The 27,349-nt window shown below is 46.2% G+C and overlaps 1 protein-coding gene across 2 annotated transcripts; it reads right to left on the reverse strand.

Moving 5' to 3' along the window:
- Window positions 1–21,111: 21,111 nt before the first annotated feature.
- Window positions 21,112–24,729, reverse strand: tmem267 (transmembrane protein 267). Of its 2 annotated transcripts, none has more exons than XM_038988769.1 (3): window positions 24,425–24,729; window positions 21,753–22,196; window positions 21,112–21,509 (listed from the first exon to the last, which is right to left on the reverse strand). In XM_038988769.1, the coding sequence occupies exons 2-3, from the start codon at window positions 22,134–22,136 to the stop codon at window positions 21,174–21,176; spliced, it is 720 nt and encodes a 239-aa protein (XP_038844697.1). In that variant the 5' UTR covers window positions 22,137–22,196; window positions 24,425–24,729; the 3' UTR covers window positions 21,112–21,173. The 2 variants fall into 2 exon arrangements, with proteins under 2 accessions (XP_038844697.1, XP_038844698.1); XM_038988770.1 differs by having other exon boundaries at window positions 21,753–22,211.
- Between the last annotated feature and the right edge of the window lie 2,620 nt (window positions 24,730–27,349).

Consider the following 27,349-nt stretch of genomic DNA (forward strand, 5'->3'; position numbering starts at 1 on the left):
GGCATTCTGCAGAATAGAAACTGCAATTCAGAGGAGAAGGAACTCCCTGAAAACACGGCTGCTGCTATTGGTCATTGGATGAAAAGGAGGGAACAGAGTTCGGCCATATCCATGCTGGCCAATCACTAGCAGTGTCTGGATGATGTCATAACTTCCTGTATATCTGCATAGTTGCGTTAAAGGAGTCAATGGAACACAGATGTCTTATTGACCAGACTGGAACACATTCAACAATCTGATCTAACTAAATAGATTTTTGTCAAATCTGTCATGATGTATGTATTGTAACAAGCTCACAATGTGGTTACTTACAGACTCCACCATACCAGACTAGACTCCACTAGACTAGACTCCACCAGACCAAACTAGACTAGACTCCACCAGACTAGACTAGACTCCACCAGACTAGACTAGACTCCACCAGACTAGACTAGACTCCACCAGACCAGACTAGACTCCACCAGACTAGACTAGACTCCACCAGACTAGACTAGACTCCACAAGACCAAACTAGACTAGACTCCACCAGACTAGACTAGACTAGACTCCACCAGACTAGACTAGACTCCACCAGACTAGACTAGACTCCACCAGACTAGACTAGACTCCACCATACCAGACTAGACTCCACCAGACCAGACTAGACTAGACTCCACCAGACTAGACTAGACTCCACCAGACTAGACTAGACTAAACTCCACCATACCAGACTAGACTCCACCAGACTAGACTAGACTCCACCATACCAGACTAGACTCCACCAGACTAGACTAGACTAGACTCCACCAGACTAGACTAGACTAGACTCCACCAGACCAGACTAGACTAGACTCCACCAGACTAGACTCCACCAGACCAGACTAGACTAGACTCCACCAGACTAGACTCCACCAGACCAGACTAGACTAGACTCCACCAGACTAGACTAGACTCCACCAGACTAGACTAGACTCCACCAGACCAGACTAGACTAGACTCCACCAGACTAGACTAGACTCCACCAGACTAGACTCCACCAGACCAAACTAGACTAGACTCCACCAGACTAGACTAGACTCCACCAGACTAGACTCCACCAGACTAGACTCCACCAGACCAGACTAGACTAGACTCCACCAGACTAGACTCCACCAGACTAGACTCGACTCCACCAGACTCGACTCCACCAGACTAGACTCCACCAGACTAGACTCCACCAGACTAGACTCCACCAGACTAGACTAGACTAGACTCCACCAGACCAGACTCCACCAGACCAGACTCCACCAGACCAGACTCCACCAGACCAGACTCCACCAGACCAGACTCCACCAGACTAGACTCCACCAGACCAGACTAGACTAGACTCCACCAGACTAGACTCCACCAGACCAGACCAGACTAGACTCCACCAGACCAGACCAGACTAGACTCCACCAGACCAGACCAGACTAGACTCCACCAGACTAGACTCCACCAGACTAGACTCCACCAGACTAGACTCCACCAGACTAGACTCCACCAGACTAGACTAGACTCCACCAGACTAGACTAGACTAGACCAGACTAGACTCCACCAGACTAGACTCCACCAGACTAGACTAGACCAGACTAGACTCCACCAGACTAGACTCCACCAGACTAGACTCCACCAGACTAGACTCCACCAGACTAGACTCCACCAGACTAGACTCCACCAGACTAGACTCAACCAGACTAGACTAGACTCCACCAGACTAGACTCCACCAGACTAGACTCCACCAGACTAGACTCCACTAGACTAGACTCAACCAGACTAGACTAGACTAGACTCAACCAGACTAGACTCCACTAGACTAGACTCCACCAGACTAGACTAGACTCAACCAGACTAGACTAGACTCAACCAGACTAGACTAGACTCCACCAGACCAGACTAGACTAGACTCCACCAGACTAGACTCCACCAGACTAGACTCCACCAGACTAGACTCCACCAGACTAGACTCCACCAGACTAGACTAGACTCCACCATACCAGACTAGACTCCACCATACCAGACTAGACTCCACCATACCAGACTAGACTCCACCATACCAGACTAGACTCCACCATACCAGACTAGACTCCACCATACCAGACTAGACTCCACCATACCAGACTAGACTCCACCATACCAGACTAGACTCCACCATACCAGACTAGACTCAACCAGACTAGACTCCACTAGACTAGACTCCACCAGACTAGACTAGACTCCACCAGACTAGACTAGACTCCACCAGACTAGACTAGACTCCACCAGACTAGACTAGACTCCACCAGACTAGACTAGACTCCACCAGACTAGACTAGACTCAACCAGACTAGACTCCACCAGACTAGACTCCACCAGACTCCACCAGACTAGACTCCACCAGACTCCACCAGACCAGACTAGACCGGACTAGACCAGACTACCACTATCCGTTTGTGTGCCTTTCTCCCATGGTCTGGAGGTGTAGAGGATTGACATCTACAGAGTCCCAGCGCTGAAAACCTTTACAGTAACATGACCCCCCCCCCCCCATGGCCAAGACATCTACAGAGTCCCAGCGCTGAAAACCTTTACAGTTACATGACCCCCCCCCCCCCCCCCCCATGGCCAAGACATCTACAGAGTCCCAGCGCTGAAAACCTTTACAGTTACATGACCCCCCCCCCATGGCCAAGACATCTACAGAGTCCCAGCGCTGAAAACCTTTACAGTTACATGACCCCCCCCCCCCATGGCCAAGACATCTACAGAGTCCCAGCGCTGAAAACCTTTACAGTTACATGACCCCCCCCCCCCCCCCCCCCCCCCCATGGCCAAGACATCTACAGAGTCCCAGCGCTGAAAACCTTTACAGTTACACGACCCCCCCCCCCCATGGCCAAGACATCTACAGAGTCCCAGCGCTGAAAACCTTTACAGTTACATGACCCCCCCCCCCCCCCCCCATGGCCAAGACATCTACAGTCCCAGCGCTGAAAACCTTTACAGTTACATGACCCCCCCCCCCCCCCCCCATGGCCAAGACATCTACAGAGTCCCAGCGCTGAAAACCTTTACAGTTACATGACCCCCCCCCATGGCCAAGACATCTACAGAGTCCCAGCGCTGAAAACCTTTACAGTTACATGACCCCCCCCCCATGGCCAAGACATCTACAGAGTCCCAGCGCTGAAAACCTTTACAGTTACATGACCCCCCCCCCCCATGGCCAAGACATCTACAGAGTCCCAGCGCTGAAAACCTTTACAGTTACATGACCCCCCCCCCATGGCCAAGACATCTACAGAGTCCCAGCGCTGAAAACCTTTACAGTTACATGACCCCCCCCCCATGGCCAAGACATCTACAGAGTCCCAGCGCTGAAAACCTTTACAGTTACATGACCCCCCCCCCATGGCCAAGACATCTACAGAGTCCCAGCGCTGAAAACCTTTACAGTTACATGACCCCCCCCCCATGGCCAAGACATCTACAGAGTCCCAGCGCTGAAAACCTTTACAGTTACATGACCCCCCCCCATGGCCAAGACATCTACAGAGTCCCAGCGCTGAAAACCTTTACAGTTACATGACCCCCCCCCCCCATGGCCAAGACATCTACAGAGTCCCAGCGCTGAAAACCTTTACAGTTACATGACCCCCCCCCCATGGCCAAGACATCTACAGAGTCCCAGCGCTGAAAACCTTTACAGTTACATGACCCCCCCCCCCATGGCCAAGACATCTACAGAGTCCCAGCGCTGAAAACCTTTACAGTTACATGACCCCCCCCCCATGGCCAAGACATCTACAGAGTCCCAGCGCTGAAAACCTTTACAGTTACATGACCCCCCCCCATGGCCAAGACATCTACAGAGTCCCAGCGCTGAAGACCTTTACAGTTACATGACCCCCCCCCCATGGCCAAGACATCTACAGAGTCCCAGCGCTGAAAACCTTTACAGTTACATGACCCCCCCCCATGGCCAAGACATCTACAGAGTCCCAGCGCTGAAAACCTTTACAGTTACATGACCCCCCCCCCATGGCCAAGACATCTACAGAGTCCCAGCGCTGAAAACCTTTACAGTTACATGACCCCCCCCCCTTGGCCAAGACATCTACAGAGTCCCAGCGCTGAAAACCTTTACAGTTACATGACCCCCCCCCCCCCCATGGCCAAGACATCTACAGAGTCCCAGCGCTGAAAACCTTTACAGTTACATGACCCCCCCCCCCCATGGCCAAGACATCTACAGAGTCCCAGCGCTGAAAACCTTTACAGTTACATGACCCCCCCCCCATGGCCAAGACATCTACAGAGTCCCAGCGCTGAAAACCTTTACAGTTACATGACCCCCCCCCCCCATGGCCAAGACATCTACAGATGAGAGGTATTTAAACACTTCAGATAAAAACCAGCGTGACATCAGTTCTCGTCCCTCCCGTTTCCCAACATCACACAGCATCATTCTGCTCTAAATGACAGCGATGCTATTTGTTGCTTCTTTACTGTGTAGTCACGGGAAACACAAGGTGCCTTTTACTCAGACTTCCCTTCAGAGATGATTTCACAACTGTCATGTTCTCTCAAGCTATTACCTATGCATGGATCCTATTGAAGCTTGGTGTATGTTGTATTCTATATTAACCAACAGAATGAAATAGTTCCTATATATTATGTCTTTTGTTGTTGTTGTTGTTGAGATGTTTAGCTAAACTGTTATCTATGCACCATTCTCCAGTCAATGATATGAAGCTCAAATACAGTATGTATATATTTCCCCGTCTGTATTACGTTCTTCCCAAATGGCACCCTGTTCACGTAGTGCTCTAGTGTTGTCTAGGTCCATGGAGCTCTGGTCAACACTAGTGTACTCTGTAGAGATTAGGGTGCCAGTGTTGTCTAGGTCCATGGAGCTCTGGTCAACACTAGTGTACTCTGTAGAGATTAGGGTGCCAGTGTTGTCTAGGTCCATGGAGCTCTGGTCAACACTAGTGTACTCTGTAGAGATTAGGGTGCCAGTGTTGTCTAGGTCCATGGAGCTCTGGTCAACACTAGTGTACTCTGTAGAGATTAGGGTGCCAGTGTTGTCTAGGTCCATGGAGCTCTGGTCAACACTAGTGTACTCTGTAGAGATTAGGGTGCCAGTGTTGTCTAGGTCCATGGAGCTCTGGTCAACACTAGTGTACTCTGTAGAGATTAGGGTGCCAGTGTTGTCTAGGTCCATGGAGCTCTGGTCAACACTAGTGTACTCTGTAGAGATTAGGGTGCCAGTGTTGTCTAGGTCCATGGAGCTCTGGTCAACACTAGTGTACTCTGTAGAGATTAGGGTGCCTGTGTTGTCTAGGTCCATGGAGCTCTGGTCAACACTAGTGTACTCTGTAGAGATTAGGGTGCCAGTGTTGTCTAGGTCCATGGAGCTCTGGTCAACACTAGTGTACTCTGTAGAGATTAGGGTGCCAGTGTTGTCTAGGTCCATGGAGCTCTGGTCAACACTAGTGTACTCTGTAGAGATTAGGGTGCCAGTGTTGTCTAGGTCCATGGAGCTCTGGTCAACACTAGTGTACTCTGTAGAGATTAGGGTGCCAGTGTTGTCTAGGTCCATGGAGCTCTGGTCAACACTAGTGTACTCTGTAGAGATTAGGGTGCCTGTGTTGTCTAGGTCCATGGAGCTCTGGTCAACACTAGTGTACTCTGTAGAGATTAGGGTGCCAGTTGTCTAGGTCCATGGAGCTCTGGTCAACACTAGTGTACTCTGTAGAGATTAGGGTGCCAGTGTTGTCTAGGTCCATGGAGCTCTGGTCAACACTAGTGTACTCTGTAGAGATTAGGGTGCCAGTTGTCTAGGTCCATGGAGCTCTGGTCAACACTAGTGTACTCTGTAGAGATTAGGGTGCCAGTGTTGTCTAGGTCCATGGAGCTCTGGTCAACACTAGTGTACTCTGTAGAGATTAGGGTGCCTGTGTTGTCTAGGTCCATGGAGCTCTGGTCAACACTAGTGTACTCTGTAGAGATTAGGGTGCCAGTGTTGTCTAGGTCCATGGAGCTCTGGTCAACACTAGTGTACTCTGTAGAGATTAGGGTGCCAGTGTTGTCTAGGTCCATGGAGCTCTGGTCAACACTAGTGTACTCTGTAGAGATTAGGGTGCCAGTGTTGTCTAGGTCCATGGAGCTCTGGTCAACACTAGTGTACTCTGTAGAGATTAGGGTGCCAGTGTTGTCTAGGTCCATGGAGCTCTGGTCAACACTAGTGTACTCTGTAGAGATTAGGGTGCCAGTTGTCTAGGTCCATGGAGCTCTGGTCAACACTAGTGTACTCTGTAGAGATTAGGGTGCCAGTTGTCTAGGTCCATGGAGCTCTGGTCAACACTAGTGTACTCTGTAGAGATTAGGGTGCCAGTGTTGTCTAGGTCCATGGAGCTCTGGTCAACACTAGTGTACTCTGTAGAGATTAGGGTGCCAGTGTTGTCTAGGTCCATGGAGCTCTGGTCAACACTAGTGTACTCTGTAGAGATTAGGGTGCCATGTGGGAAACATGTCCTTTTCAACACACGATCATGTTATTTTCATGATTCATCGTAATTAATCATATTTTATGTGCTCATGTTTTCTGTGATAATGATCGACGGAAAGTGATTGTCTCATTGATAATCAAAGTGAACTTAAGCAATGTATTATTTTTTAAATTCAAACCCTGATTTAATAATAATATTTTCAAATCCAGTCGAATTGAACTTCAGACTTAAAGATGTGTTTGTGATGGATAATGTTTGCCCTACCTCTAACAATACAATGTGTTATCTGTGCCAAAGCCTTGCTATGCATATAGAAAAAGGCAACTTTTACATGAGTCATGAGTCACCCCCTAGAGGTCCTTTAGAGGTCCACCGTTTCCATAACATGCTGAATCCTACAGCTGTCACACTTCAAGTACACTCAGTACAAATTATACACAAGATATCCCATCAGACTATAGTAGCATTGAGACTCTCTGATTTGATATCCCATCAGACTATAGTAGCATTGAGACTCTCTGATTTGATATCCCATCAGACTATAGTAGCATTGAGACTCTCTGATTTGTCTGACAGTCACCTGAGATGTCATTTTAACCAGAGATGCTCAGAGAAGACATTCAATAGACACTGATGACGGCCATGTTGTCTCGTCCACCAGAGCAGTATTGATCACATCTCTCTGCGGGGCTGTCTGATGATTAAATGTTCTCTCTCTCCGACCGTCACACACTGCGATGTGATGGTCGGACACATGGTGTTTTTACCTGACAGTACTGTAGGAACCAGGTTGAAGAGAGTTATGGTTGTTGTGATGGTTAGCATTGTGGTGATGGTTAGAGATAGGGTTAGGGTTGATGTGATGGTTAGAGATAGGTTAGGGTTGTGGTGATGGTTAGGGTTGTGGTGATGGTTAGAGATAGGGTTAGGGTTGATGTGATGGTTAGAGATAGGGTTAGGGTTGATGTGATGGTGGTGGGGTAGTCTACCGGTGTTGTCCACATGGTCCTGTGGTGGGGTGGTGGGGTAGTCTACCGGTGTTGTCCACATGGTCCTGTGGTGGGGTAGTCTACCAGTGTTGTCCACATGGTCCTGTGGTGGGGTGGTGGGGTAGTCTACCAGTGTTGTCCACATGGTCCTGTGGTGGGGTAGTCTACCAGTGTTGTCCACATGGTCCTGTGGTGGGGTAGTCTACCAGTGTTGTCCACATGGTCCTGTGGTGGGGTAGTCTACCAGTGTTGTCCTCATGGTCCTGTGGTGGGGTAGTCTACCGGTGTTGTCCACATGGTCCTGTGGTGGGGTAGTCTACCAGTGTTGTCCACATGGTCCTGTGGTGGGGTAGTCTACCAGTGTTGTCCTCATGGTCCTGTGGTGGGGTAGTCTACCAGTGTTGTCCACATGGTCCTGTGGTGGGGTAGTCTACCAGTGTTGTCCACATGGTCCTGTGGTGGGGTAGTCTACCAGTGTTGTCCACATGGTCCTGTGGTGGGGTAGTCTACCAGTGTTGTCCACATGGTCCTGTGGTGGGGTAGTCTACCAGTGTTGTCCACATGGTCCTGTGGTGGGGTAGTCTACCAGTGTTGTCCTCATGGTCCTGTGGTGGGGTAGTCTACCGGTGTGTCCACATGGTCCTGTGGTGGGGTAGTCTACCAGTGTTGTCCACATGGTCCTGTGGTGGGGTAGTCTACCAGTGTTGTCCACATGGTCCTGTGGTGGGGTAGTCTACCAGTGTTGTCCACATGGTCCTGTGGTGGGGTAGTCTACCAGTGTTGTCCTCATGGTCCTGTGGTGGGGTAGTCTACCGGTGTGTCCACATGGTCCTGTGGTGGGGTAGTCTACCGGTGTTGTCCACATGGTCCTGTGGTGGGGTGGTGGGGTAGTCTACCAGTGTTGTCCACATGGTCCTGTGGTGGGGTAGTGTTCAGTCTGGTTGGATAATGTCATTATCTATAAAGGTAAAGGTAAGAAGTCGATTGTTTGTTTGTAGAGAAGCTTCAAGTCTGTTTCATCACAATGCTCTTAACATCTTACCAGAAATAGGCTGACAGATTCTTCTGGAGCTGTGGTATCATCTCTGCCTCATCTTCAAAAGGAGGGAGACCTTAGCCGTGATTATCAGTTTTGGCTCGAGGGCCACATCGGGATTTTGAAATTCAACAGAGGGATGCATTTTTTGGGGGACCAATTGTTTGTTATAATCAATTTGCGGGGGCCTCCCGAGTGGCTCAGCGGTCTAAGGTACTGCATCGCAGTGCTAGAAGCGTCATTACGGACCCGGGTTCGATCATAGCTGGCCGTGACTAAAAGACCCATGAGGCAGCGCACAATTGGCCCAGTGTCGTCCGGGTTAGGAGAGGGATTAGCTGGCCAAGATTTCATTGTCCCATTGCGCTCTAGTGACTCCTGTGGCGGGCCGGGCGCAGTACACGCTGACACGGTCGCCAGGTGTACGGTGTTTCCTCCGACACATTGGTGCAGCTGGTTTCCGGGTTAAGAAACAGTGCGGCTTGGCTGGGTCAATGTTCAACTGCTTGGGCTCTTGTTCCTGTTATTTGAATATTATCTCAAAAGTATTGTGGAGCTCCTGCACCTAAATATAAACAGTACTGGCAACCAAAATGAGTACCGACACCTATTTCAACCCATGTCAAGCACTGGGTATATGTAATAGCAATTGTCTTCCTGGTGAGAATAGGACATCCGACCACAGGACACTGTCACAGCATGCTTGTTTGTTTGAAGCTCTTTTATTATTGGTAAAGACAAACCATTTATTGGGAAAATGGGATATAATTGTGAAAAATGGTATCAAATCAAATTGTATTTGTCACATGTGCCATATACAACAGATGTAGACTTTACTGTGAAATGCTTACTGACGAGAGCCCTTTTCCCAACAACGCTGATTTACAAAGTAAGAATTGAACGGTCAAGAAAATGCAATTGAATTCTGCATCGTTCTATTGTCTGTTTCTAGTATCAATGTTCCACCAAAGTCCATGTCAGGTCAATATAATAATATACATACCCTGGTCTGGCTCTTGATATACCCTGGTCTGGCTCTTGAGATAACCTGGCCTGTGTGCCAGGCTCTTGAGATAACCTGGCCTGTGTGCCAGGCTCTTGAGATAACCTGGCCTGTGTGTCAGGCTCTTGAGATAACCTGGCCTGTGTGTCAGGCTCTTGAGATAACCTGGCCTGTGTGTCAGGCTCTTGAGATAACCTGGCCTGTGTGTCAGGCTCTTGAGATAACCTGGCCTGTGTGCCAGGCTCTTGAGATAACCTGGCCTGTGTGCCAGGCTCTTGAGATAACCTGGCCTGTGTGTCAGGCTCTTGAGATAACCTGGCCTGTGTGTCAGGCTCTTGAGATAACCTGGCCTGTGTGCCAGGCTCTTGACAACTTCATATGGAATTGCCTTTAAGCTTGAAAATGACATTGGAGTTGGCAAAAGCACAGATCTGGGACCAGGCTATATTCAGTGCCTTCGGAAAATATTCAGACCCCTCGACTTTTTCCAAATTTTGTTACGTTACAGCCTTATTCTAAAATGTATCAAATAAAAATGTACATACAGAACCAGTCAAAAGTGTGTACACACCTACTCATTCAAGGGTATTTCTTTATTTCGACGATTTTCTACATTGTAGAATAATAGTGAAGACATTGGAAACTATGAAATAACACATATGGAATCATGTAGTAACGAAAAAACTGTTAAACAAATGAAAATATATTTTATATTTGAGATTCTTCAAAGTAGCCACCCTTCGCCTTGATGACAGTTTTGCACACTCTTGGCATTCTCTCAACCAGCTTCATGAGGTAGTCACCTGGAATGCATTTCAATTAACAGGCGTGCCCTGTTAAAAGTTAATTTGTGGAATTTCTTTCCTTCTTAATGCGTTTGAGCCAATCAGTTGTGTTGTGACAAGGTAGGGGTGGTATACAGAAGATAGCCCTATTTGGTAAAAGACCAAGTCCATACTATGGCAAGAACAGCTCAAATAAGAGAAATGACAGCCCATCATTATTTTAAAACATGAAAGTCAGTCAATACGAAAAATGTCAAGAACTTTGAAAGTTTCTTCAAGTGCAGTCGCAAAAACCATCAAGCGCTATGATGAAACTGGCTCTCATGAGGACCGCCACAGGAAAGGAAGACCCAGAGTTACCTCTGCTGCAGAGGATACGTTCATTGGAGTGTTATTTTAGTTTTGATGTCTTCACTATTATTCTACAATGTAGAACATTGTCAAATGAAAAGAAAAACCCTTGAATGAGTAGGTGTTCTAAAACTTTTGACCGGTAGTGTATATGTCTTGGACCAGGCTATATATCTATGTCTGTATCTTTTCTGTTGACAATTTATCAGTGTATCATATTTTCTTTATTTCTTGATGTGCAAAACTGTTGGCTGAGCAGCAGTGCTTGATTTGGGCAGGAGGTCTGTTGACTGAGCAGCAGTGCTTGACTTGGGCAGGAGGTCTGTTGGCTGAGCAGCAGTGCTTGACTTGGGCAGGAGGTCTGTTGGCTGAGCAGCAGTGCTTGACTTGGGCAGGAGGTCTGTTGACTGAGCAGCAGTGCTTGACTTGGGCAGGAGGTCTGTTGGCTGAGCAGCAGTACTTGACTTGGGCAGAAGGTCTGTTGACTGAGCAGCAGTGCTTGACTTGGGCAGGAGCTCACTGGAGCAGAGTACCAGCACCTCAAATGTTCCTCTTATAGAATATAAAAGTATTGTGGAGCTCCTGCACCCGAATATAAACAGTACCGGCACCTATTTCAGTCCATGTCAAGCACTGCTGAGCAGTGTGGGAGGGAGGGGCTAACGCTGTTGGTTTTATATAGAGAAAAATAGCTCTGGTCCAGGTTGTGGTTTGGTAATGTTCTCAACGTCGCCCTGGACCAGAGCTATAGATATTAACACGTCCATTATAGATGTACATAGTGTATTTCTCTGCTTTGGTGTACAACAATATAAGCTGTTTTTCTTACTTTATACGTTTGTACTTCTGTGAAATAAAGATTATTATTTTATCACATGCTTGCTCTTTACTATTCTATATATTACTACTAGAGGGTTGGAAAACTATGGGAATTTTACTATTCTGTAGATTACTACTAGAGGGTTGGAAAACTATGGGAATTTTACTATTCTATAGATTACTACTAGAGGGTTGGAAAACTATGGGAACTTTACTATTCTATAGATTACTACTAGAGGGTTGGAAAACTATGGGAACTTTACTATTTTATATATTACTACTAGAGGGTTGGAAAACTATGGGAACTTTACTATTCTATAGATTACTATGAGGGTTGGAAAACTATGGGAACTTTACTATTCTATAGATTACTACTAGAGGGTTGGAAAATTATGGGAACTTTACTATTATATAGATTACTACTAGAGGGTTGGGAAAGTATGGGAACTTTACTATTCTATAGATTACTACTAGAGGGTTGGAAAACTATGGGAACTTTACTATTCTATATATTACTACTAGAGGGTTGGAAAACTATGGGAACTTTACTATTCGATATATTACTATTAGAGGGTTGGAAAACTATGGGAACTTTACTATTCTATATATTACTATTAGAGGGTTGGAAAACTATGGGAACTTTACTATTCTATATATTACTATTAGAGGGTTGGAAAATTATGGGAACTTTCTCAAACTTCCCAGGTTTTCCAGAAACCCTGGTTGGAGGAGTCCTTGATATCCTGCTTATGCCCCCATTTATAACTACATTACCATAGATAACATCAATTAAGGGCTCCCGAGTGGCGCAGTGGTCTAAGACACTGCATCTCAGTGCAAGAGGTGTCACTGCAGTCCCTGGTTTGAATCCATGCTGTATCACATCCGGCCGTGATTGGGAGTCCCTTAGGGAGGCGCACAATTGGCCCAGGGTAGTCCGGGTTTGGCCCGGCGTCGTCCGGGTTTGGCCCAGCGTCGTCCGGGTTTGGCCCAGAGTAGGCCATCATTGTAAATAAGAATTTATTCTTAACTGACTTACCTAGTTAAATAAAAAAAGCATATTTATAACCACATTACTATAGATAACATAAATTAAGAACAATTATAACCACATTACCATAGATAACATGAATTAAGCATATTTGGTATAGATTTGAACAATAGACTTGTTTATATTGCTCTAAGTGGTCCTTCATCCTGTGCTCAGCCTTACCCAACCCTCCTGATCCTCCAAATGACAAAAGGACATTTCTCAACTCAGGAAGTTATGTCACTTCAAATGGATACAATGTGTTGTCGTTGAGACAAATTAATTATGTTATTTTAGCAACCCCATAACAAGACGACCCTGCTCTCCTCAACAGAGCTGTGTTGGGGTGATTCCCCTAGGCCCCTGAAACTGACTGTCCTGTCAAAGCCCCATAACCCTTGGGTTAAATGTGGAAGACACATTTCAGTTAAATACATTCAGTTGGACAACTGACTAGGTCTCCCCCTTTCCCTTTCCCATTCCTGTTCCCTTTCCTATTCCCTTTCCCTTTCTCCCCGACACAGACTGTCCTGTCAAAGTCCCATAACCCTCCTCTCCCTAACAGTCCCATAACCCTCCTCTCCCTAACAGAATCCCATAACCCTCCTCTCCCTAACAGAGTCCCATAACCCTCCTCTCCCTAACAGAGTCCCATAACCCTCCTCTCCCTAACAGAATTCCATAACCCTCCTCTCCCTAACAGTCCCATAACCCTCCTCTCCCTAACAGTCCCATAACCCTCCTCTCCCTAACAGAATACCATAACCCTCCTCTCCCTGACAGAGTCCCATAACCCTCCTCTCCCTAACAGAGTCCCATAACCCTCCTCTCCCTGACAGTCCCATAACCCCCCTCTCCCTAACAGAGTCCCATAACCCTCCTCTCCCTGACAGAATCCCATAACCCTCCTCTCCCTGACAGAGTCCCATAACCCTCCTCTCCCTAACAGAGTCCCATAACCCTCCTCTCCCTAACAGAGTCCCATAACCCTCCTCTCCCTGACAGAGTCCCATAACCCTCCTCTCCCTGACAGAGTCCCATAACCCTCCTCTCCCTAACAGAGTCCCATAACCCTCCTCTCCCTGACAGAATCCCATAACCCTCCTCTCCCTAACAGAGTCCCATAACCCTCCTCTCCCTAACAGAGTCCCATAACCCTCCTCTCCCTGACAGAGTCCCATAACCCTCCTCTCCCTAACAGAATCCCATAACCCTCCTCTCCCTAACAGAATCCCATAACCCTCCTCTCCCTAACAGAATCCCATAACCCCCCTCTCCCTAACAGAGTCCCATAACCCTCCTCTCCCTAACAGAATCCCATAACCCCCCTCTCCCTAACAGAGTCCCATAACCCTCCTCTCCCTAACAGAATCCCATAACCCCCCTCTCCCTAACAGAGTCCCATAACCCTCCTCTCCCTAACAGAGTCCCATAACCCTCCTCTCCCTAACAGAGTCCCATAACCCTCCTCTCCCTAACAGAGTCCCATAACCCTCCTCTCCCTGACAGAGTCCCATAACCCTCCTCTCCCTGACAGAGTCCCATAACCCTCCTCTCCCTAACAGAGTCCCATAACCCTCCTCTCCCTGACAGAGTCCCATAACCCTCCTCTCCCTAACAGAGTCCCATAACCCTCCTCTCCCTGACAGAATCCCATAACCCTCCTCTCCCTAACAGAACATGACCAATCAATATGAATGTGTCTGATTACTATATGTTCATCAGAAAAGGCAGGAATTCTGTCTACTAGTGACAGAATGTTGATTTAAAACTTGAATAGGTATTTTTACAAATAGACATTTTAAACATTTAGTCTTCAGTCTGTCTCTTCTGAAATGCCTCTCCATTGACCAGGGTTGGGTAGGAACAGAATCCGATTACTACCACAAACAGATTCTTCTGAGACGGCCTCTATTTAACTGCAGTCACTGACCCTCCTTAAGGCTAAGTGCCCTACTGACAGGAAACAGGAAATGCTGCCCCGGTCGGACAGGAAGGCGCTTGCAACGATTCTGTGTTTGCAACTTTTTGGCAACAGTTTGGGGAAGGCCCTTTCCTGTTTCAGCATGTCAATGCCACCGTGCACAAAACGAGGTCCATACAGAAATGGTTTGTCGAGATTGGAGTGGAAGAACTTGACTGACCTGCACATAGCCCTGACCTCAACCCCATCGAACACTTTTGGGATAAATTGGAACGCCGACTGTGTGCCATTACCCTCCTCTCCGTAACAGAGTCCCATAACACTTCTCTCCCTGACAGAGTCCCATAACCCTCCTCTCCCTGACAGAGTCCCATAACACTTCCCTCTGTGTGAGGTTGTTCCACTCTGCCTCTGGCTGTCTTGGCACCAGTCCCTGTCCTAGACAGAGGACACTGTCCTTCCTGTCCGACCGGGGCAGTATTTCCTGTTTCCTGTCAGTAGGGCACTTAGCCTTAAGGAGGGTCAGTGACTGCAGTTAAATAGAGGCCGTCTCAGAAGAATCTGTTTGTGGTTCCTACCCAACCCTGGTCAATGGAGAGGCATTTCAGAAGAGACAGACTGACACACAGGAGCAGTTACAACATAAAAGGTTCATAACATATATTTGTAAAAACACCTATTCAAGATTTAAAATCAACATTCTGTGACTAGTAGACAGAATTCCTACCTTTTCTGATGAAAATAAAAAAATAAAAAAATCAGATGCATTCATATTGATTGGTCATGTTCAGTTGTAATGATAACTGATTGGTCATGTTGTGATGAGGAGGCAGACTCCTAACTGTTGTATCCAGGGAACTCCTCCGAGGCTCCGAGTGGCAGACTGATTCCTACCAACATGCATTATTCCAGTGTATCTAGAGCAACACCCACAAACAGCCTAGAAGTCCACACAGACACATTACTTAGCATATCGAGTGGTCCAAAGCACAGATTTATTTTGAAAAAGAACAACTTTGAATCCATCCAGTCTTTACAACACAAGGTACCAATATCAAAATAAGATATACACACACACTATATATACACACACACAAAAGTATGTGGACACCCATTTAAATTAGTGGATTCGGCTATATCAGCCACACCCATTCATAACTGTATAAAAAAAAAAAATTGAGCACAGCCATGCAATCTCCTTAGACAAACATTGGCAGTAGAGCACCGTCATAGGATGCCACCTTTCCAACAAGTCAGTTCGTCACATTTCTGCCCGGCTAAAGCTGCCCTGGTTAACTGTAAGTGCTGTTATTGTGAAATGGAAACGTCTAGGAGCAACAACGGCTCAGCCGCGAAGTGGTAGGCCACACAAGCTCACAGAACGGGACCGCCGGGTGCTGAAGCGCGTAAGAATCGTCTGTCCTCAGTTGCAACACTCACTACTGAGTTCCAAACTGCCTCTGGAAGCAACGCCATGTTAAGAACTGTTCGTCCGGAGCTTCATGAAATGGGTTTCCATGGCCGAGCAGCTGCACACAAGCCTAAGATCACCATGCGCAATGCCAAGCGTCGGCTGGAGTGGTGTGAAAGTTCGCTGACTTTTGCACGTTCTCTGGAGTGATGAGTCACGCTTCACCATCTGGCAGTCCAACGGACGAATCTGGGTTTGACGGATGCCAGGAGAACGCTACCTGCCCCAACACCGCTGTAAAGTTTGGTGGAGGAGGAACAATAGTCTGGGGCTATTTTTCATGGTTCGGTCTAGGCCCCTCAGTTCCAGTGAAGGGAAAAGTTAACATTACAGCATACAATGACATTCTAGACGATTCTGTGCTTGAAACTTTTTGTTAACAGTTTGGGGAAGGCCATTTCCTGTTTCAGTATGACAAATGCCACCGTGCACAAAGCGAGGTCCATACAGAAATGGTTTGCCGAGATCAGTGTGGAAGAATTTGACTGGCCTGCACAGAGCCCTGATCTCAACCCCATCGAACACCTTTGGGATGAATTGGAACGCCGACTGTGAGCCAGGCCTAATCGCCCAACATCAGTGCCCGACCTCACTAATGCTCTTGTGGCTGAATGGAAGGAAGTCCCCCACAGCAATGTTCCAACATCTAGTGGAAAGCCTTCCCAGAAAGAGTGGAGGCTGTTATAGCAGCAAACGGGGGACCAACTCCATATTAATGCCCATGATTTTGGAATGAGATGTTGGACGAGCAGGTGTCCACATACTTTTGGTCAGTGTAGTGTACTTAAACATTTAAAATTATAATTGAATAAATAATATTCAAACAGATCAAATAGCTGAAATAAATACATGTGAATGATGAAACATATTTAATTCAGTACACACTGTGAATAAAGACAGCAGTAATAATCCTGTTGATGCATAATGAGAATGGACATGACATATGATTAAACATAAGTGTATAATAAGTTGACTCATCGATGCCCTCTGCAGGCCAGGGGGGGGTCAAACTGCAGGACACAGCCACAGTATATTCAGTAGCGCACAATTTAGCGAAACATTTTGCCAAGGAACAAGTTTTGCAACAAAAACAAGCGTTTCTTTAGGCAAGTTCAGGTTAAATCCCGGCCTTGTTTTAAATGTGTTTTATTCCGTTCTGTACCTAGTGAATATACCCACAGCTGTTCACCCTCTCTCATCAGAACAACAAAACTATGAGAAGACTAATACAACTATTATGATCACAAAGTAGGAACATATTAAAGGAATGTTTAAATAACGTTTCTCCTAATGTCATCTTCTCTCGATTATAAAGATAAAAATATATCTTAACACAGAACCGCTAGCAAGCCTCGGTCTTTCCTAAAAACATATGTTAAAACATGACATCACAACCTAATGTGTACTACACATATCAGGCAGCAACTGGAGGCTCCACCAATAAGAAATGCATGGAAGAATGTACTTCTCTGTTCCCTAGGACCTTCATAATGTACTTCTCTGTTCCCTAGGACCTTCATAATGTACTTCTCTGTTCCCTAGGACCTTCATAATGTACTGCTCTGTTCCCTAGGACCTTCATAATGTACTGCTCTGTTCCCTAGGACCTTCAGCTTCATAATGTACTGCTCTGTTCCCTTGGACCTTCAGCTTCATAATGTACTGCTCTGTTCTCTAGGACCTACAGCTTCATAATGTACTGCTCTGTTCCCTAGGACCTTCATAATGTACTGCTCTGTTCCCTAGGACCTTCAGCTTCATAATGTACTGCTCTGTTCCCTAGGACCTACAGCTTCATAATGTACTGCTCTGTTCCCTAGGACCTTCATAATGTACTGCTCTGTTCCCTAGGACCTTCAGCTTCATAATGTACTGCTCTGTTCCCTAGGACCTACAGCTTCATAATGTACTGCTCTGTTCCCTAGGACCTTCATAATGTACTGCTCTGTTCCCTAGGACCTTCAGCTTCATAATGTACTGCTCTGTTCCCTAGGACCTTCAGCTTCATAATGTACTGCTCTGTTCCCTTGGACCTTCATAATGTACTGCTCTGTTCCCTAGGACCTTCAGCTTCATAATGTACTGCTCTGTTCCCTAGGACCTTCAGCTTCATAATGTACTGCTCTGTTCCCTAGGACCTTCAGCTTCATAATGTACTGCTCTGTTCCCTAGGACCTTCAGCTTCATAATGTACTGCTCTGTTCTCTAGGACCTTCATAATGTACCGCTCTGTTCCCTAGGACCTTCATAATGTACTGCTCTGTTCCCTAGGACCTTCAGCTTCATAATGTACTGCTCTGTTCACTTGGACCTTCATAATGTACTGCTCTGTTCCCTAGGACCTTCAGCTTCATAATGTACTGCTCTGTTCCCTAGGACCTTCAGCTTCATAATGTACTGCTCTGTTCCCTTGGACCTTCAGCTTCATAATGTACTGCTCTGTTCTCTAGGACCTTCATAATGTACTGCTCTGTTCCCTAGGACCTTCAGCCTCATAATGTACTGCTCTGTTCCCTAGGACCTTCAGCTTCATAATGTACTGCTCTGTTCCCTAGGACCTTCATAATGTACTGCTCTGTTCCCTAGGACCTTCAGCTTCATAATGTACTGCTCTGTTCCCTAGGACCTTCAGCTTCATAATGTACTGCTCTGTTCTCTAGGACCTTCATAATGTACCGCTCTGTTCCCTAGACCTTCAGCTTCATAATGTACTGCTCTGTTCCCTTGGACCTTCAGCTTCATAATGTACTGCTCTGTTCTCTAGGACCTTCATAATGTACTGCCCTGTTCCCTCGAACCTTCAGCTTCATAATGTACTGCTCTGTTCCCTAGGACCTTCAGCTTCATAATGTACTGCTCTGTTCCCTAGGACCTTCAGCTTCATAATGTACTGCCCTGTTCCCTCGAACCTTCAGCTTCATAATGTACTGCTCTGTTCCCTCGAACCTTCAGCTTCATAATGTACTGCTCTGTTCCCTAGGACCTTCAGCTTCATAATGTACTGCTCTTTTCCCTAGGACCTTCAGCTTCATAATGTACTGCTCTGTTCCCTAGGACCTTCATAATGTACTGCTCTGTTCCCTAGGACCTTCAGCTTCATAATGTACTGCTCTGTTCCCTTGGACCTTCATAATGTACTGCTCTGTTCCCTAGGACCTTCAGCTTCATAATGTACTGCTCTGTTCCCTAGGACCTTCAGCTTCATAATGTACTGCTCTGTTCCCTAGGACCTTCATAATGTACTGCTCTGTTCCCTCGGACCGTCAGCTTCATAATGTACTGCTCTGTTCCCTCGGACCTTCAGCTTCATAATGTACTGCTCTGTTCCCTAGGACCTTCAGCTTCATAATGTACTGCTCTGTTCCCTAGGACCTTCATAATGTACCGCTCTGTTCCCTAGACCTTCAGCTTCATAATGTACTGCTCTGTTCCCTAGGACCTTCAGCTTCATAATGTACTGCTCTGTTCTCTAGGACCTTCAGCTTCATAATGTACTGCTCTGTTCCCTTGGACCTTCATAATGTACTGCTCTGTTCCCTTGAACCTTCAGCTTCATAATGTACTGCTCTGTTCCCTTGGACCTTCATAATGTACTGCTCTGTTCTCTAGGACCTTCATAATGTACTGCTCTGTTCCCTAGGACCTTCAGCTTCATAATGTACTGCTCTGTTCCCTAGGACCTTCAGCTTCATAATGTACTGCTCTGTTCCCTTGGACCTTCAGCTTCATAATGTACTGCTCTGTTCCCTAGGACCTACAGCTTCATAATGTACTGCTCTGTTCCCTAGGACCTTCATAATGTACTGCTCTGTTCCCTTGGACCTTCAGCTTCATAATGTACTGCTCTGTTCCCTAGGACCTTCAGCTTCATAATGTACTGCTCTGTTCTCTAGGACCTTCATAATGTACCGCTCTGTTCCCTAGACCTTCAGCTTCATAATGTACTGCTCTGTTCCCTAGGACCTTCAGCTTCATAATGTACTGCTCTGTTCCCTAGGACCTTCATAATGTACTGCTCTGTTCCCTAGGACCTTCAGCTTCATAATGTACTGCCCTGTTCCCTAGGACCTTCATAATGTACTGCTCTGTTCCCTAGGACCTTCATAATGTACTGCTCTGTTCCCTAGGACCTTCATAATGTACTGCTCTGTTCCCTAGGACCTTCATAATGTACTGCTCTGTTCCCTAGGACCTTCCAGTCCATTCCATCCAAGTGGACACTTCAGGAGAAGAGTAGAGAATTGGAATGTAGCCTTTACCTTTGTCGACCCATCAGTAAAATACCCTCGTACAACCATCCGGCTCCTGCAAGCTTACATTCTGCTTAGCTACACTGACAGCACAGCAGTAATCAGTTTGCTAATTACAAGGCTATAAAATACCTCAAGCACTTCCACACACTACTGCACTGACAGTCACACAGGACACAGCCTCCCAGCCTGACAGTGACGGACTAGAGGAGGGAGGAGAGGAGGCAGTTTAGTGGGGAGATGGAGGAGGAGGAAGTGACCGCTCCCGTGGTGTGAAGAAAATAGATGAGTGAGGCTGAGGCATTGTGGGATTTATGGGTGTCCCAAATGGCACCCTATTCCCTATGTAGTGCACTACTTTAGACCAGAGTCCTATGGAACCCTATTCCCTACATAGTGCACTACTTTAGACCAGAGCCCTATGGAACCCTATTCCCTATATAGTGCACTACTTTAGACCAGAGCCCTATAGAACCCTATTCCCTATATAGTGCACTACTTTAGACCAGAGCCCTATGGAACCCTATTCCCTATATAGTGCACTACTTTAGACCAGAACCCTATTCCCTATATAGTGCACTACTTCAGACCAGAGCCCTATTCCCTATATAGTGCACTACTTCAGACCAGAGCCCTATTCCCTAAATAGTGCACTACTATAGACCAGAGCCCTGATCACCTATATAGTGCACTACTATAGGCCAGAGCCCTATTCCCTATGTAGTGCACTACTGTTGACCAGAGCCCTATTCCCCAAATATGTATCTGGTCTATATGTATCTGGTCTATAGTAGTGCACTATATAGGGAATATGGCTCTGGTCTATAGTAGTGCACTATATAGGGCTCTGGTCTATAGTAGTGCACTATATAGGGCTCTGGTCTAAAGTAGTGCACTATATAGGGCTCTGGTCTAAAGTAGTGCACTATATAGGGAATAGGGTTCTATAGGGCTCTGGTCTAAAGTAGTGCACTATATAGGGAATAGGGTGCTATTAGGGAGGCGTGGTGTTGGCCCTTCCATCAGATGTCGATGGCGATGCCGTGCTTGGTAGAGATCACGTCTCTAGTTCCTGTCAGGTACATGAGCACAGAGCACAGGTGTGGCAGGGTGGCTGTGATGCTCACATACAGCCAATAGGAGATGGGGGCCGTGTTGCCGAACGGACACACCCACAGGCCGTGGCGGACCCCGTCTCGGATGTGGTGTGATGCCAGGGAGATAAACAACAGCCAGGGTAGAGAGCACCACGAGTCCTTTAGCCTGCCCAGCCACAGCACCAGCCTCAGAGAGAAGCAGAGGACAGGGATTAGAGAGGAGCAGTGGAGGGGGGGGCGGTGGGGCAGGCTGGTGGCTGCCTGGAGGAGGAAACAGGCAGAAAAGATAGGTTATTGTTTATGTTTCTATTCTACATTCCTTTATTAACACTGTGGGCCAGTTTCCCAGACACAGATTAGGCCTAGTACGGAACTAAAGTTATTTCAATGGAGATCTTCATTGAGCTTATTAGTCCTAATCTTTTGTCTGTGAACCTTTAGTACACTAATCTATAACTGAGGCTGAAAACCAAAAAGGCAGAACGTTACATAAATCTTCCTTACTTTGAGCGACAGAGAGCCAGCCATATAGAAGTGGTCCAGGTCTATAACAGAGGCCAGTATCCCTGCTAAGATAACTTCATAGAAGTCACTCTTCTTCTTGAGGCCAATGACGATAGCCCAGGACCAGAGGCCTATCAGACCATGGGCGGTGTTGTCCAGCACAGCCCGCAGCCACAGGTGCTGTTGGAGTAGGGTCAGCTGCATGACGTGGTCAGACAGCACACAGAAGGCCCCCAGCGCCGTGCTGGCCAGTAGAGAGGCAGAGGAGAAGGTTTGGAGCAAGGCTTGGGCTTTCTCTGTCTCCACGGCCAGGCTCAGGGGCATGGAGCCACCCGTACCACCAGCAGAGGAGGATGAGTCCAGCTTGGAGTGATACCCACGCATGGCGCTTCTGGAGGGAGGAGGTCCACTTCCATAGGAGGTCAGCAACACCTAGCTGGCAAACTAGAAGACAGAATACTGTAAACAGAAATTACACAGGATGTAACTAGCTCTAGTCCAGGGTAACATCATAGATAAGGCAGGATGGAACTAGCTCTAGTCCAGGGTAACATCATAGATAAGACAGGATGGAACTAGCTCTAGTCCAGGGTAACATCATAGATAAGGCAGGATGGAACTAGCTCTAGTCCAGGGTAACATCATAGATAAGACAGGATGGAACTAGCTCTAGTCCAGGGTAACATCATAGATAAGGCAGGATGGAACTAGCTCTAGTCCAGGGTAACATCATAGATAAGGCAGGATGGAACTAGCTCTAGTCCAGGGTAACATCATAGATAAGACAGGATGGAACTAGCTCTAGTCCAGGGTAACATCATAGATAAGGCAGGATGGAACTAGCTCTAGTCCAGGGTAACATCATAGATAAGACAGGATGGAACTAGCTCTAGTCCAGGGTAACATCATAGATAAGGCAGGATGGAACTAGCTCTAGTCCAGGGTAACATCATAGATAAGGCAGGTTGGAACTAGCTCTAGTCCAGGGTAACATCATAGATAAGGCAGGATGGAACTAGCTCTAGTCCAGGGTAACATCATAGATAAGGCAGGATGGAACTAGCTCTAGTCCAGGGTAACATCATAGATAAGGCAGGATGGAACTAGCTCTAGTCCAGGGTAACATCATAGATAAGGCAGGATGGAACTAGCTCTAGTCCAGGGTAACATCATAGATAAGGCAGGATGGAACTAGCTCTAGTCCAGGGTAACATCATAGATAAGGCAGGCTGGAACTAGCTCTAGTCCAGGGTAACATCATAGATAAGGCAGGTTGGAACTAGCTCTAGTCCAGGGTAATATCATAGATAAGGCAGGATGGAACTAGCTCTAGTCCAGGGTAACATCATAGATAAGGCAGGATGGAACTAGCTCTAGTCCAGGGTAACATCATAGATAAGGCAGGATGGAACTAGCTCTAGTCCAGGGTAACATCATAGATAAGGCAGGATGGAACTAGCTCTAGTCCAGGGTAACATCATAGATAAGGCAGGATGGAACTAGCTCTAGTCCAGGGTAACATCATAGATAAGGCAGGATGGAACTAGCTCTAGTCCAGGGTGTTTATGTGACGCTAGCTGATGCTGTGCCTTGAAGAAAGCTCAACATCAGAAACCTGCAAATAATTGTCCTGGACCAGAGCTAGAATCGAACCTACACTGATGTAGACTTAAAGCATAAAGTCACGTGGTGTTTTTACCCTCTTTCTCACTTTGATAACTGCTCCTTTAAGAAGTCACTGTGGATCATGATCTCTAAATAAATGTCTATTCTACTGGAACTGAGGATAAATGTAGGCCAGGCTCATAGTAACCTGGGTTCTATTCATCAGTGCACACCGTAGCAAAACGTTTAGAAACAGAAAAAACATTTACATTTCTTATTGGACAAGTTCAGTCCCTCTCTGTTTGTCTTCTTTCTTGATGCAGAACCAGAATGATGAGAGAGCTATTTGTCTCCTTGTGTGACAAGATGTTTGATTGAAGAATACAGATAACTGCCCGTGGGAATTTCTTCTTGCTTTTGTGATGTTTTGTAGTAAACACACACATCTGTTAGATGTACAAAATGCAAGCATAGGCAGAATTCAACTCATGCATCTGGTGTAGCTAGCTAACTAGCCGTGAAAAGAGTTGCTTGTCTGTTTAGGTGGGCAGAAGACTGGGGACTAAGAGACCTGCATCGTTTGCTGTTTGTGGTTTTAGGCTGGGTTTCTGTACAGCACCTTGTAACATCGGCTGATGTAAAAATGGCTTTATAAAACACATTTGATTGATTGATCTGTGACTAAGAAATAACTATATAGCCTACGTTAGGTAAAAAATACTTCATTATGTTCAATGTCAAAAAGTTGATATCACGACGTTAACTAGCTAACTAACTATTGGATCACCTTAGACTGTGCAACATCACGTGACAAACAAAATGCGTTATTTTTGCATTGAATCATCTTAAAATACAAAAGTAGATTCATTTAGCTAGCTAGGTAATGTGTTAGCTATGTAATGCTAGCTAATGACAGCTAGTTAGCTAAGGAATCCCGTACCTATCTGCGAAACGGTATAGACTACAGACAGGTGTTTCATTACCAAGATTTAGCAATGTGATAAGGCCAAAGTTATTGAAATGAAATAACGCCGTTGATCAAAACGACAGCAATATGTGTCACTTACCCCATTGTAGCTAAATTCGTTCATCAACTGTAAGCTAGCTACGGTCTGTCCACACAGTTTCTACAGAGGCGCAGCATCACGGGTTTTCCGGGAACGCAAGAGAAACAGATCAAACGGACCAGGCCTGGGTTTGGGGTTTCAGAAGTCAATGAGAGAATTGAAAACTTCTTCAGTAGTTGTTCATTTTCTCTAAATCTAAAAGCACAAACTAGATTCGAGTCAATGTATGAAGTAGTTGAACATGTTATTATCCACAACCTCGTGAATGTGACAAAATGTTACGTTTTCATTTATGTCAAAAGCAACTTTATATCTACGGACTGCCGTTTATTTGACGGACAGCACATGCGCAGTTCGGCACGATACGACCCGATGACGTGTTTCTACGCATGAGTTACCGAGGCGACGTCGCCATGACACGTGATCGGGGATTTCTATAGAAGAAGCCGTCTTAGCCTATCTTTATACAGTACTGTCTTTGGTCTGTCTTTGTCTGTCTGTGTATGGTAGGGGAAAAAACACACTCCAGTTCCGCCCCGCTTAGAAGGCGTGTACACAAAGACATAATTGGTGGAAAGAGCTGTCAGTAATTTATTACGGAAGAATGAATGTCCAATCATGGACGAGATTGGTCTAACCATGATAATTCGTTTATCTTTTGTTTGGCATACTGTAAACATATTCTTAAAGGAACATTTCTAATCAAATTAAATCACATTTTATTGTTCAAATACACATATTTAGCAGATGTTATTGCGGGTGTGGCAAAATGCTTCTGTTCCTAGCTCCAACAGTGCAGTAATATCTAACAATACAGAACAATACACACAAATCTAAAAAGTAAAATAATGGAATAATGGAAATATTAGAACGAGCAATGTAAGAGTCCGGATTATATATACACTGAACAGAAATATAAATGCAAAATATAAAATGCTGGTTACATGTTTAATTTTTCCTTCTTAATTAATAACATTGCAAAAATCTGAAACTTTTTGTCCAAAAATGATGCAGAAAAGCTCATCTGTGCCTATTAGACTACTGCAAAGCTCTACTTTCCAGGCAAGCGGATAAAGCACTAAATGAACTTCAGTTAGTGCTAAAACGGCTGCTAGAATCTTGACTAGAACCAAAAAATGTGATAATATTACTCCTCCAGTGTTAGCCTCTCTCCTCTGGCTTCCTGTTAAGGCCTGTGGCGATTTTAGCATGTAAAAAACAAGTGGGATGCATGCCAGCAGCCACAACACAACACTAAACAATACATTAATTGCGCTATTGCACTAATTGCACTCCCGAATCTATCCTACCACGCCACAGAATCTGCTCCTTTTATTCTCTGTCCCCAACACACTAGACGACCAGTTTTGATAGCCTTTAGCCGTACCCTCATCCTACTCCTCCTCTGTTCCTCGGGTGATGTGGAGGTTATCCCAGGCCCTGAGTGTCCCCAGGCGCTCTCATTTATTTACTTTTGTTACTGTAAAAGCCTTGGTTTCATGCATGTTAACATCAGAAGCCCCCTCCCTACGTTTGTTTTACTCACTGCTTTAGCACACTCTGCCAACCCTGATGTCCTTGCCGTGTCTGAATCCTGGCTTAGGAAGGCCACCAACAATTCTGAAATTTCCATCCCCAACTACAACCTTTTCCGTTAAGATAGAACTGCCAAATGGGGAGGAGTTGCAATCTACTGCAGAGACAGCCTGCAGAGTTCAATCATGCTATCCAGGTCTATTCTCAAACAGTTCGAGATTTAATTTTAAAAATGAATCTCTCCAGAAATATGTCTCTCACTGTTGCTGCCTGTTATTGACCCCCCCCCCCCCCCCCCCAGCTGTGCCCTGGACACCATATGTGAATTGATTGCCCCTCATCTAGCTTCAGAGTTTGTTCTGTTAGGTGACCTAAACTGGGATATGCTTAACACCCCGGCAGTCCTACAATCTAAACTATGCCCTCAATCTCACACAAATTATCAAGGAACACACCAGGTACAACCCTAAATATGTAAACATGGGCACCCTCATAGATATTATCCTGACCAACTTGCCCTCCAAATACACCTCTGCTGTTTTCAATCAGGATCTCAGCGATCACTGCATCATTGCATGCATCCGCTATGGGTCCGCAGTCAAACGTCCACCCTCATCACTGTCAAACCTCCCTAAAACACTTCTGCGAGCAGGCCTTTCTAATCACCTGGCCCGGGTTTCCTGGAAGGATATTGACCTCATCCCGTCAGCGAGGATGCCTGGTCGTTCTTTAAAAGTAATTTCCTCACCATCTTAGATAAGCATGCCCCATTCAAAAAATGTAGAACTAAGAACAGATATAGCCCTTGGTTCACTCCAGACCTGACTGCCCTCGACCAGCACAAAAACATCCTGTGCGTACTGCACTAGCACCGAATAGTTCCCGCGATATGCAACTGTTCAGGGAAAACAGGAACCAATACACGCAGTCAGTCAGGACAGCAAATGCTGGCTTTTTCAAACAGAAATTTGCATCCTGTAGCTCTAACTCCAAAAAGTTTTGGGACACTGTAAAGTCCATGGAGAATAAGAGTACCTCCTCCCAGCTGCCCACTGCTCTGAAGCTTGGTAACACTATCACCACCGATAAATCCACGATAATCGAGAATTTCAATAAGCATTTCTCTACGGCTGGCCAAGCTTTCCACCTGGCTACCCCAACCCCGGCCAAAAGCTCCGCACCCCCCGCAGTTACTTGCCCAAGCCTCCCCAGTTTCTTCTTCACCCAAATCCAGACAGCAGATGTTCTGACAGTGCTGCAAAACCTGGACCGTACAAATTAGCTGGGCTAGACAATCTGGACCCTCTCTTTCTAAAATGATCCGCTGCCATTGTTGCAACCCCTTTTTACCAGTCTGTTCAACCTCTCTTTCGTATCGTCCGAGATCCC

This window comes from Salvelinus namaycush, chromosome 3 (assembly GCF_016432855.1).
Source record: "Salvelinus namaycush isolate Seneca chromosome 3, SaNama_1.0, whole genome shotgun sequence".
NCBI classification, from domain to species: Eukaryota; Metazoa; Chordata; class Actinopteri; order Salmoniformes; family Salmonidae; genus Salvelinus; species Salvelinus namaycush.